The sequence below is a fragment of the Anabrus simplex genome, chromosome 4 (assembly GCF_040414725.1).
Source record: "Anabrus simplex isolate iqAnaSimp1 chromosome 4, ASM4041472v1, whole genome shotgun sequence".
Classification (NCBI taxonomy): Eukaryota; Metazoa; Arthropoda; class Insecta; order Orthoptera; family Tettigoniidae; genus Anabrus; species Anabrus simplex.
The window spans coordinates 421,964,148-421,978,175 of record NC_090268.1 but is presented as its reverse complement, the minus strand read 5'-3'; the positions used below and the strand labels follow the sequence as shown (position 1 = coordinate 421,978,175).

Sequence of the window (14,028 nt, the reverse complement as noted above, 5' to 3'; positions counted from 1 at the left end):
ACACTGGCAGTGAACTGGGTCTTTTTCTTGAGTTTTAATACATTATTACACAACAGCGAAACATAATACATACTTGATTTTTGTATCGTATCAAGGTGTCAGCCAACCATAATGAAGATGTTAATCAGGAAGAACATAGCTAATGTAATTTAATAATAATAATAATAATTTCATGTGGCTATTTCTAGCCGAGTGCAGCCCTTGTAAGGCAGACCCTCCAATGAGGGTGGGCGGCACCTGCCATGTGTAGGTAACTGCGTGTTATTGTGGCGGAGGATAGTGTTATGTGTGATGTGTGAGTTGCAGGGATGTTGGGGACAGCATAAACACCCAGCCCCCGGGCCAATGGAATTAACCAATGAAGGTTAAAATCTCGGACCTGGCCGGGAATCAAACCCGGGACCCTCTGAACCGAAGGCCAGTATGCTGACCATTCAGCCAACAAGTCGGACATGTAATTTAATTATACTAGTCTTATAAAAAACATAAAAAATTTACCGGAAAAAACATTTACATTCAAGTTACGCCAATAAACCTGCTCAAACAATAAAAATGAATCATTTAATGTGGATACTTAAGTCGCAAATAAACACAATTATGTTTGAAATACAAAATTTACCTATTTAGGAATAGTTTGTTTTGGTATAGTAGCCTTGAAAACATTAGGCTATGCAAAGTGCAACCTTGCACTACCATCTACTTTCTTTTCACAGTTCAGGTGAATCATCAGCCTGCATCTCTTCATCTAAACCAAAAAAATGAACCCCCAATTTCTGGATGGGTAGAGTATTTCTGTCATTTGTACTGTATTCAGAGTAAAATAATGCAGCTAAAAACTTGCATTCAAAAGTGACATAACAAATAAAAAATCTTGCCAGAACTATCACTTGATATGTTATCTGGCTTGTAAGCAGAGTATTCATCACTACTCGCTACTCCCAACAAAATATCCAAGATATCACTATTATTGAGCCAATGTGGGGATATATTTGTACAGTAACACAGCTGAGAGAGCAACAGATTTGGCAAGTTCAGCAGCTGGCACCTCGAGTGTTTCGGTAGAGATCACGGCAAGGAGAAACTACCCTGTTTATCGTTTCAGTCTGAACTTTCTGATAACTGCTGCATTCTGGGACACTAGATAAATTACTACATCCGAGCAAGCGATGGGAACCGAATACAATACGTGCAGCTGCATATAAACACGTGTGAAAATCGTATGGCATATGGGCATCATCCACAGCCATTCGGGCATAGTGTTGAAAGTGTTAATAGGAATGAATCATATTAATTTAACCTTTTACTTAATGCATAAATTATACCAGTAAATTATAATAATTATACCCTGAATCTAGTTGTTTGGTTGACTAAGTAGATGAAAACTTCATTCCATTGACCACAGTGTGCTGATATTCCTAATTTTTCTAATTTCAATTTTGTAGTAAAATCAGCTTAATGCTGACACAGTAACAAACAGAAGTATTTAACTCTCAGGCATTATATAAAGTACAAAATATGAACTAGAAATGTTAAGAATAAGCTTGAACTTCAATGATTAGAAAAATAATACAGAGCAAAATAGGCATTATTATATAATTTAAAGCTAAAACAGGGTATGGAATAGTATTTCGTGCTATGAGAAGGAAACAGGCTAATTTACTGTTCCAAACAAACTTTCTTGCTATGTAAAGGGAACAAGCTTGAATTCTGTTCCAAAGCTTCTTGTGACAGGGTTGCAAACTCTCAAATGCCAATCTCCTGATGAGGGTGACATGCATGGTTTAATGCACACTTGGGGTTAAAAAAAGATAGAATTAGGGGTGAAGCAGCAGAAGCATATTGATTACTGTAGGACTTGTTGCTTCTCAAACATTGTCCTGTAGTAATCATGCGCTTAGGGAAGGCAAAGTCTTGCACATCTCATGGGTATCACTGAGGCTGAGTAAATAATACAAACTTCATGCTAACATATACACAGTTTCCTAGAATCACCATTAATTTTCTGAAGCCACACTCTCAGTTACTTCCATGACACATATACTCTGCGTAATGTCATCTTGTAGGAGGGGGGGACAAAATTAGACATAATGTACTTTTCTCGCTTTAAATATTCACTTTACTATGTTCACAATAGAATAAGTTACAGAAAGAATCGTGGGCCGCTACTTGCGTATGAGAAAAAGTTTTTCTCCTGCAATTCATCTTAAAGTCTGTTGGCTCTGTGAAGATGTCGCTGAAGACTGATCAAGCCAATCTTTGCATGAAACATGCGGACACACAGGTCACATCTAAAGATTGATGGATGTTTGAAGCTCTTCAGGTGTATGGTCAAGTATTGCATTGTCACTGTCAGAAATAATATTAAATCAATCAATATGTCAATTTTTTCAACTAATGTATATGCACATCCAAATTAAATATAATTTCTTTTTCTCCCGGTTGGATCTGACGTAGTTTCTGCTTTTCATGGGTTTCAATTTCTTGTCTGTGATGTGTCTGCTCAAACAGTGAGACACCTTCTGACGTAGCTTTGCGCCAAAGAACACTATTTTGAGCAGTTGTTGCCCAGGTGTTAGCATTTATGTTGGTGCTGTTCATAGTCTTCTTGAGCTGGTCTTTATAACATTTCAAAGGAGCACCTTGAGGCATTTTGCTATGATCAGTCTCACCAGAAAGAAGTTGTTCAGGCAGTCTGCTATCATTCATATGCTGGACGTGACCAAACCATCTAAGCCAATGAGTGATGATGAAAGCTTCTATGCTGTTCATATGCACCTTGTCAAGAGCTGCCACACTGCTGATGTAGTCATCCCATTTGATGGTCATGATGGATCTAATTTTCTGCTAATGGGAGCGTTCCAGTTTCTTTATGTTAGTTTGGTATATATTTTTTGAGATCTTTATTCAAGAAAACTGTATGGGTGAGGTGGTCGTAAGCTGCATGAGCAGAGTGTATTCTATTTTCCACATCCTTTCCTGAGTTGCTGCATGTAGTTAGAATACTACCAGGGTAGGTGAATCAGTTTACTTGTTCAATAGGTATTCCTGCTATGGTGACATTTAGTTCAGGGATGGCACCACCTGGTGCCAGCTGTGTAAGTACTTTAGTTTTATGGGTGTTGATGGTCAGACAAAATCGTTCATAAGCTTCCTTAAAACAGATGATGTATGTTTAAAGCTCCTCAGATATATGGGCAGGTATTAAAATGCCATTGTCGGAAATAATATTAAATCAGTAAACAATTATTACAATATGTCCATTTGTTTTCAACTACTGTATATGCACACCCAAATTAAGTATAATTTCTTTTTCTGTTCATTAAATTCAATTCTAGTGGTTTTAGTGTCAGTTCCATGGTTCATGGTTCACATTTCAATATTAAGTCACTCAATGATTTGCACCATGTATGTATGTATGTATGTATGTATGTATGTACGCTAATGAAAGACGTATTTTCTTGTGTTCTTTCTGTGTACGGATTGCTACAGTTTTATGTTACCAACTAATTTTCAAATTTCTTGTAATGTTTTCAAATAAGGTGGAAGAGACACTTCTGGAGACTTTTAGAAACAGGAATCAAACCTGGGACCTGCAGCATTTCCACTTCATGCACCAAGTACACCTGTAGGGACAAGTCAGTTAAGTCAACTTTGGCATTCAAGTGCTCATCGTCTGCTGCTACTACCACTGTTGCTGAGGACACTGTTGTTATTGCTAACGTTAAAGAGGATGATTATATTAATTATGGTATAAAATCAATTATAACACTGTTTGTTGGTGACACAGTGATGGAGTGAAACAAACTGTAATGTTATAATCATAATTCAACTGTCCAATGAGTATTTAAAATAAAAGAAACCAATTTCAAAGAAGATAATGTATGAATTATTTTTAGCATGTGCTCAATAGTCAGGTGTTTATAACTGTTAAATCAGCTGCTGCTTTACCCAGACCTTGTGGTGTGCTGTGGGTTGCCTGTTCCAGATGATTTAACTGTGATTCCGTACTTCTTGTATATATGATAAATATCATTTGAAACAAGTGTTTGTTCCCTTTACCAACATATCATCATATTTATAACAAGAAAATGTATTACAGTCTGCTCCTTTCAAATTGAATTGACTCCAATGGGTTTTGGTTTATGCCATTTTAAAGGCATTTCTACTATTCCAAAATAAATTCTTCAGATCATTATTATTATTATTGTTGTACAACCTTCCTGCAACAGTTGCAGGTTGCCCAAAGACAAAGAGTACCTTAACAACAATATATGGATATCGTATGATGTTACGTGTAGGCAATCGAGTGAGGCATGTCAAACATTTGTTTGAGGTCCGCAAGCATGGTTCTTGAAGATCGTGATGGACTTCTTGAGTATGGTAATCGCGATGTTATATATGAAATCTCTGTTCAATATCTCATAATTCCTAGTGATAGAATAAAACTCTATGAACAAAATGTTGATATCAATTTTCTTCCTCTCTCTTTCTGCATTTTTCAGCTTGTTTATCAAATAAGACAGGCAAATTACAGTACCTATCTGCTTTCTCTTATGAAGTAGTTCCTGTACTACTCTGTGTCAGCACTGAACTTCTCAATTGGTATCCACATGTTTTCTTTCCCCCAAAATGCCTTGTCTTCACAGAGGCACTATAAATAACTCGCTACTATTCTGAAGAAAATGCTTCTTCAAAGTAACAGAAACATTCATAAACAGCAAATGTATTCTCTGTTCTTGGCACAGGAATCACACAGGCCTGCAATGAAAAATGTTTTTGAAAACGTTTAGCTTTCATTTATGTTCTTTTGTCTGTTGAAGCCAGAAATAACAAAAATTTGCACATCACTCACCATTCTTTCATGACATTTTAATATACCTATATGTATTCATACAAAGTTATTCAGAGAATGAACTCTTCCCCCATGAGAAGGCTGCCCATGAGGATGAAGTATACTTATTATATTAAATGACTATATAGTTTGTCTCATTACTGACAGCGAACCTTTCAAGGCTTTGAGGAACACCTTCATTGTGAATGATACTGGTAGGTTGAATCCTGAGCAGAATTCTTCATAGAAGTTAGGTATTGTTCCTCTTGCACCAATAATGAGGTCTATCACCTTGATGTTATCCAGTCCAAATTGACGTTGATAGAAGGGGATAGCTGGCTGTTGAAAGCTCTTCTTTTCCTCATGTACTTCACTGGGCTGGTCAGCATGCGATTCAAACTGAACTATAGTATCAATAATATATCTACTGACGTTGTTTTTGAAGGCTATCATATCAGTCCTAGGGGTACTGCCATTCTCTGACAACCCATGGACCTCTTCATGCATTGTGTAACCAGCATAACCGAGTGATGGACATTCGTATCACATGGTGTTTAGTAAGTCTCAGGGTTTCACCATAGGAACAGTATCCCAGAACATGGCAATGCCAACAACAATTATTGTCCTGGGATCTGCCTGGCACAGCTCAAACGGCTGCGATATTAGTGGTCATCTTTAGAGCATCACACCAGTTACTGCAAGATAGACTATCATCGTCTATCCACATGTTGGGCATCCACCTGTTCACTGAATGTTGTTCTAACACCATTTTTGGAATTCCTGATCTCCCAGTATTTGTCTTATTTTCTTAGAATCCGGAAGACCATTCTCAGAACTTAATAAGCTGTCATATGATGAAATGTGCAGTTTTTGAAGGCAGCTATTACTCTCTTCAGAGAGGTGCCTACTTCCCAAAATGCATGAGTTTCTATTTATTTGTAGGGTACCAAGGGCACTAATCTGTTTGCAGAACAGCTTCCCACTGTGATCAGAAAAGTCCTAGACTTTTGAACTTCCAGTGGGTGTATATAATACCATCATGTGTGCTGGCAGGAAGCTGGAGGATTTCTTTCAGTGTGTATTTTATCATTTCGTTGCTGTTTTTGAGAAATTTCAGTGGAATACAGTTCAGTGCAACTGTCTGAAATGATCATTTATGTTGGGCATATGGGAGAATTTATGATGGTGAATTTTTGATCTGCCTGAAGGAGAGGAGATGATGACAGTGACTGTAATTTGAGACATAGATCCTCATCATGCTGTGTGTGTCAAAGGTAAAGTTGGCTTCACCAACAAGACAGTTCAGAGCAATTGACTAAGTGCGAGTTATTAATTATGAAAATAAAATCATTTTTGTAGAATACACCTTTCAATTAACTTCTGTAAGAGTACATTCATATTGCTAAAAGTGTCAATGCATGTTGCAGGAAAAAAGTTACGTGATAAAGCTGAGCTCAGTTTTGGATTTAGCAGTCCAAAAAGATGAAAATTGTGAGAAAAGTTTTCATGACCCTAATTTTCAGGCATGTGTGTGAAGACAAAAGTCAGAATTAAACATGCCAATGATAAAGAGGGGCGTATCATGCTTCCTCAAATATTATATGTAATCTAGTATGAACATTAACTGGTAACATTTATTACAATCAACATGATGCATGCATAATGTGCAAGTGATTTGCCTTCCCAACATTATTAAGGGGGCTCTATAGCAGTTTGGTATGAATATTAAACACACGTATTCCACAAACCAGAGGTAGTTTTTCCTCCGACGGAACTTCGTTGAAATCTACAAGGGTTTGCACCTTTGTAGCGGGGAAAGAGAAAGAGAAAGAGACACAGTGTGAGCTGTAAATGTGTTGCATTAGTAACAAGTATAACAAACAACAATATCACTCTCTTTCCTAATAACACAAAAGAGCCTAACAACTAACGATATTCTTCAGTTGAAGAAAAAAATTAATAACGTTATTGGTTTTGATGTCCCAGTAACTACTTTTATGGTTTTCAGAGATGACCAATTGAAGTTAATATTACAACTGTACAAGTTATACCCATTTTATGTTGACTGTCAGATTCTGAATTCAAAAATATTTTCAATGCACAGTTTATACTACACAACTATAGCTTCCAGAAATTTGAACTGTTTGCAGAAATTGTTAGATTTCACCAAATTATTTTGATGAGGATCTGGAATTAAAATTACATAAGACTGATGGTCCTACTCAACAGCAACATGAATCAACACAAAAAGAAGTCTCTGTAACATATTATATGAGGAATTTGGACAAAGTAGACAGATGAACTCTTCATTCTGGAGACAGCTGGAATTTTTCAGAAAAATGGGAAAATACAACATCAAGACTGGTCACACAGGAAGATTTCAGTTAACTTCTGTACATATGAGATATTAGTGTATAATTTCAGGAGGCTGTAAAGTCATAAAATAAGAAAAAATCATTAAGAATATCCATAATGTTTATATTTTCTTATTAGTTTACTTCAGTAGCCAATAAAAACTTACTCACTTATTCTTTATAATACAAATGTTTATGCACTACTTCTCAGGAAATTTCTTTTGAAATACTGTCAAAAAATAAGTTCCAACTAGTAAAGTTTAGTTTCTCATCACATTTATATTACTCTGAATCAGTATAAGAAGTGGGCCATTAAGTCAGGTTTACCAAAATCTATAGTTTGAGTTTTACAGGACAGTCATAGGAATTACAGTGTGATCGACGACCTAGTTGTTAGGCCCCTTTAAACAACAAACAAACAAACAAACAAACAATTACAGTGTTATGTGGAGTCTGAACCACTGGGATGTAGCTTTTCACTCTTACCATGCTGAGCTGAGGAGATGGAGATTTTTGACCTCTCCATATTTCAGCTATACCTCCAAGGGAATATAACACTGATCTATGGGTTAATTTTAGATACTCTGAAACCTGTCGGCATATTTTGTTGTGGGCATCATCAGCCGTCTTGGTGAGGGAAGATTAATGCCATATGTGGCTGGCATATTCCCAGCCAAGAAGCAAACTGCCAGTGCAAGGCTGTTGTTTTCTGGATGAGCACCCCAATCTGATCTTTTCATCTTTTGGAGCAAAGCACTGCCATCAACTGAAAGAAGTCAACTTCCATTTCCATTAGTGTATCTATAAGTTGATCCTTTTCACTACCAGTGTTTCTCTGGTGGATATCATTCAGTGGTACTGTATATCGAGGACAAACAGACGATGCTGAGGGGCAATGCAGTCTTCGCATTTGCCACTACTTCAGGTTTCATTAGCGGATCACCCAGTAGTTGATTTGAGTTGTATATTTTATTGGCTTATTATAATAGCATTATTAAAACAAAGCACTTCTCTAAAGTGTAATAATCATATCGCAAACTTAAATAACACCCACAAAACACAATTCAGACATGTTTTTGTAACAGAAACTGATAAATGAAATTAGAAAAAGACTAAAATAATGAAATGAAGTGTTGCAACATGACAAATTTTCAAAAATTGTTCAACTGGATTTGAAGGAATGTTGTAGCTTGAAACTGACATGTTAAAAAGTTTCATTTATTTATGGTATGTTCTCTGTCTGCTCCTGAACTGAGTAGTACTTAGTATATGATTCAAAAGAATGGATACTTGAGTTTGAATGTTGACAGAAAACTGAGGGAAGGGGGGAGGGGTGCAGATGAATTTGAAACCTAACCACACCAAATTATAGCTACATTGCTTTGGTATTTAAGAGTGGTATACAATATTTTTATTTACATGTTCAGTGCTTTAGATTTTTAAATCCATAAAAAAAAAAAAAAAACAACACTTTTTGGCCTTCTGCAACAAACCTTGATTTTTAAACTCTGAAAAACTGAAATGCGTCATCCATGGCCAACTCGATAGGTAGTTCTGGCCTGCTACACTTGACAGTTCACACGGATGACGTCACACTTTTAGTGCTTCGATATGGAAGCATGAGTCTTGTTTTCATGATGGTTTGCTAGCACGTTGTTGTTATTTCAAAATTACTAAAGGTGTTCATTGATGTTTTGAAGGGATAATTGTACGAAAATGCATCGGTGAAACCTGTGTTTTCAGCAATAGCATGTGTAATTGTAATTTGAGCAGCCTGATGTTGGGAAGCATTGCTAGGTTATGTGATAGGTTACATAAAACCACTGAACTATAATAAATTATGTAACGTACTTTAAAGCTTATTGTTTAATTATTTCATTACAATTAGTATTACAATGTGTTCCTCTTTCCTATATGGGATGAACGTATAGTGTGCCTGGTTGTACGTATACTTTCATTACCGTTCAAATAAGGAAGGGGCAATGTCAACATTTGCGTTTTCTATTGATAAGGAGAACGAAATGAATGGATTCATGCTATACACCGAGCTAATTTTGAACCCAGTAAACATGCCTGTCTCTGTATTAGACCTTTTTCTAAAAAATCATATCATTCGGGTAGACACAGCAAAAAGACCAGATGGTTTCGTTTCAACTGTGTCAAGGGAAAAGCCAAAATTAATTGATGGTGCTGAGCAGTCGTCATATATATCACAGCACAGTGGAAAGCATAGGGATGTACAGTATTGAAAATGAAAGCTGAAGAACCTGGCCAATTTCGGTGACAAGCGTGGGTGTGTGGTGTAGAATTAATTAGTGTTGTGTCCAAGATCTGTCACATTTTGAGAAATATGTTTTAACAGTGATTCATAAATAATCAAGAGTAACAACAGCATCATGTGCTCGAACAAGCATAAAACAATGACATTATGTTTAGAGATAACAATTCGCCTAGCGACTAGCATTGTACAGTCCAGTTGAGTAGTCTTCATTTGAATAATTTTGATATGCAACATATGTTGAGTGCACATATTTCTGTATTTGTATGTAATTTCTTTTGATAATGCTTCTTCAATGTTATGTGTTTACAGGTTTATTGTTGCATTTTTTTTGTTATGTTATTATGATAAAAGGTATCGTAACAGTAGTATAGGAATTACACGTGACAACGAAGACTTAGTATTAAGCGTGTGACGTCACAACTCTTGGTAGCAGGCTTCTATATCAAGATGGCTATGCATCACCTGATCATAATAAAATCTTGATATGTCACAGTTACAGTTGACGAGTTTTCAAAATTACAGACTTAAATCGTCTTTGTTTAAATTTTTGTTATCAATTCTGAATGGATTTCTCAGCATTGTGAAGTCACATAAAGTCATGCTAAGGAGGAGTCATGACTGAAATCTTGCGATTTTTGACCAAAAAATAAAATTTTCAATTTTAAAAATCTACCAAATCTTCCTCTTTCAAATCCCATTATCAATTTTTTTCTAATGCCACTTTTTAAAGTTCTAAATGCCGGATTTTAAAGGGTAGCAGTTCGGCGTATATAGAGCAAGCCCCACACCTTTCTCTCACAAAATTAGCTTCAAAGTTCTTTTGGACTACCATTTCATTCATACCACTGGAATATGTAGGCCTATGCTGTGCATAAGAGGAGAAAAACATCTGAAGGAGTAATTTACAGTCCAGGGCAGTTTTAAAGCAAGTATGTGTTTTAAAATTTTAACTTGCATTTCATCTACCTTAAAATTTTCTCAGCCCTTTGCGATGCAGAGTTCTTATCGGATTCACCTGGAATTTTCAGAGAATGATATAGGTCTTATGGAGACGATGGGATAGGAAAGGCTTAGGAATGGGAAGGAAGTGGCCGTGGCCTTAATTAAGGTACAGCCCCAGCATTTACCTGGTGTGAAAATTGGAAACCACGGAAAACCATCTTCAGGACTGCCAACAGTGGAGTTCGAACCCACTATCTCCCGGATGCATATTTACAGCTGTGCGCCCCTAACCGCACGGCCAACTCGCCCGATATATATACAGGAATTAAAGGTAGTTTTGTATGAATACTACCTTTATATTTTTACACCTGAAATAGCATAAAACTAGATTTTTGCCTACTGAATGCATAATAAAAAAATTAAAAAAGAAATATCTCCAATAGTTTACACCTGACTGCAAAACCCAGAATTGTTCTTAAATATATGAGTATTTTTGACAAGTCTGCCAAATTATAGCCCAAAACAAAACTGAAAACTTTGCCAAAGGAGCATTTTCCATGCAATATTTAAAAAATAAAATTATCTGTCAATAACTTTGCAACCAATTAACTAATCAACTTCAAATTTTGTGTGGGGCTACACCTTATTAATTTGGTTTTGATAAGTAGTAAATTGTAAAAGTTCAAAATTTCAGTCATGACTCCCCTTAAGTTTGTTATGAAAGCTGTAATTATTGTTTCCATAATCAATATTTACAAAAACATACACCTAACCTTTAATTTTATACTGATAATTGACATAGATACTGAGCGAGTGCTGAGCACAGAAAACAGTGACACCCAGGTGGGATTAAAAGACTTCACAGACTTTCTTGTGGTCGACACTGGATTGTTGATAATTATTTACTCTCTATGTTCTCTATTTTAGTACCAAAAGTCAAATGTGTAGCATCAACATGCTATATTTCGTCTCCCATTCTTTTCCTTTCGTGATGACTACATCTTGGTCCAACCTGTGCAGAAGGCTTGTTTCCTCACTGCCACTTCACAGATTTAACAGAGTTTAATATTTGTCTAAAGTGAAGGTGGTGTTCCATCTTTTATAAAGCCTGATTCTACAAACTTACAGAGTAAGAACAAGAAATTTTGCTATTTAGCATGAAAAGACTGTTGCTAGAATAGTTCAGGCCTGAACTGATTATGATGATGATAAATACACTGACTTATGGCCCACCTAGCATATTTAATTTTAAAACAAATAGTAACTCAAAATTACTTTAATTACAAAGAAGTATTCATTCTTGAATTACAAACCTGAGGGAATAAAATTATTAAAGTTGAAGGTGTTCTTTGAAACTTGCATTGTATCTCAAGCAAGTAGTGGAGTCACCTAAGGACTGATTTATTCTGAGTAATTTAAAATCAATACGTCAAGAAGTACTGTATAGATACTTACAACACCAAGGCTTTCCTTCTTATTGAGTCGCAGTTCTCGTAACATTTGGTTGCGTTGTTCCATCATGAGTGTGCGTTCATATGTATAGGCCGAGATATCACTATCCATCTGGAAATAAACATTTGATATTTAATGCACTGATTTAATATTTACTAATACAAGTACTGCAATCAAACATTGTGATAAAAAGAAGGTAATAAAACAAGATAAATGATGCAATTATGGAGTAGCTTGATGAAATAAATAGTAACGTGCTGAAAACATACAACTGGTACAGCTCAACTGAACTGAACTTGGTCAGGCATTAATGAACTCTCTCAGGAAATTGCTATAAAGACACCTTAACAAAGGAATTATTCTTAACATTAACAAGGAAGGAAGATAGAAAGAAAAATTGCTGCTTTTTACACTTAAGTAAGATTTATGAGAAGAAACAATTGTGAGATAATTAGCATACATACATACTACATACTGTACATACATACATACTGTGCTGGTTTCATCTTTGTGCCTTATATATGTTAGGTCAGCCCTGTCCAACGCGGCGCCCGAGGTGCCCTTTTATGGCGCCCTTCGCAATTAATTTCCAAATGAAATTTTACTTAATATTTGAAAACAATACTTTTGCATTTAAATAAATATTATTACTTTTCTCTTAAAAATACCGTCCTCAAAGCCAGGAAATTTGTTATTCGTACAAAGAGCTTTGAGTAAGCCATAAATGTGATCTAGGCCTAACTGACTCATGTCCGCAATTAGTGAAGAGGTAGAAGAAAGGTTCAGAAAGAGAGCTATTCGACATGTAAGTAGTTGCGACAAAGGGAAATCCACCACAAACCTCTCACTATGGGGGGCTAGCGCCAGGTATAAGGCCCTCTCTACTCACGGAGCCAAATATAGCCGCATATTTATTCTGCCAAACAGAACCGCTTCCTTATGATTCACTTGATTGCAATGCCATAAACTACCTACCATGACAGAGTTTCACCAGGACGACAATGGGACACCCAATTTGCCTACAAAGTAACTTTAATCCCAACAAAGCTGTGCCGTAAACAATGAACAAACGATTTATGAAAGTCTTGCAATTGGAATGTTCCCAGTTGCTAGCTTTCAGGCGAACATTCAGTATTATTTGTGAGCTTATGCAGAGCTTATGGAATACGTTTTGAGTGCCTTGTGTTGTGATAATTTGTACATTCAACATGTTTCGTGTGCTTTTTTTCATTAATATTTAAACTTTAAATTATTCAGTTTATAATCAGTTATATTTCATTAAAAATAACTCTTCTTAATATGGCTAAAATGCAAAGAAATGATAACCTTAACAGTGAATGGGAGGACCAGTATTGCTTTATTGAAAACAAAGGAAAGTCTGTGTGTTTATTGTGTAATGCTAGCGTGTCTGTTCCTAAAAGAAGTAATGTACAGCGACATTTTTGACTAATCACAAAAAAATTGACAGTGAATTTCCTTTTAATTCTGAACTAAGAAAACACAAAGTGAAAGACCTAAAATCTAAATTAGCATTGCAACAATGTGCGTTTAAGAAGCCAGTTCAGCAAACGCGTAACGTGACAATAGCTTCTTACAAAGTTTGTTACGTCCTAGCTAAAAGGAAAAAAGCTTTCAGTGATGTGGAAGTAGTGAAAGAAGCTATGCTAAATGCCGCTGAATCTCTGTTTGAATCTCACAAAGATAAATCTGAATTGATATCTTCAATCAAAGGACTTCAGTTGTCTCTGTTGCTAGGCGGGTTGAACAGATTTCTAATAATATGGAATCTCAGTTACATCAGGATTTGAAATCGTGTGAACATTTTTCACTCCAGTTTGATGAAAGTGCTGGTATGTATGACACTGCTGAGTTGTGTGTATTTGCTAGAATGGTTTTTAATGATTTTACAGTAAAGGAAGAATTTGTCAAGCTATTGTCACTTCATGGACTACTAGGGGAGAAGACATATTTAATGCTTTCGTTAAATTCACCAAAGAGAGTAACTTACCACTGTCAAAGCTTGTCGCTATGACAACAGATGGGGCACCGTCTATGACTGGTAGAGATAATGGATTTCTTTCTCTTTGCGCTAAGGATGAATCATTTCCAAAATTTCTTTCTTATCATTGTATTATTCACCAAGAAGCTTTATGCGCAAAGGTTTTAAA

At 35.9% G+C, this 14,028-nt stretch overlaps 1 protein-coding gene across 2 annotated transcripts in view; it reads right to left on the bottom strand.

The window, feature by feature from the left end:
• kcc (solute carrier family 12 member kcc) overlaps positions 1-14,028 on the bottom strand; it is a 590,870-nt gene that overhangs the window by 48,025 nt on the left and 528,817 nt on the right. The window contains exons 15-16 of one of the 2 annotated variants that reach the window (XM_067145914.2): positions 11,864-11,971; positions 6,580-6,633 (exon numbers count right to left, since the gene is read on the bottom strand). In XM_067145914.2, coding sequence (XP_067002015.2) covers positions 6,580-6,633; positions 11,864-11,971 — 162 coding nt within the window. The remainder of the gene's footprint in view (positions 1-6,579; positions 6,634-11,863; positions 11,972-14,028) is intronic. The other variant, XM_067145915.2, reaches the window with a different exon arrangement.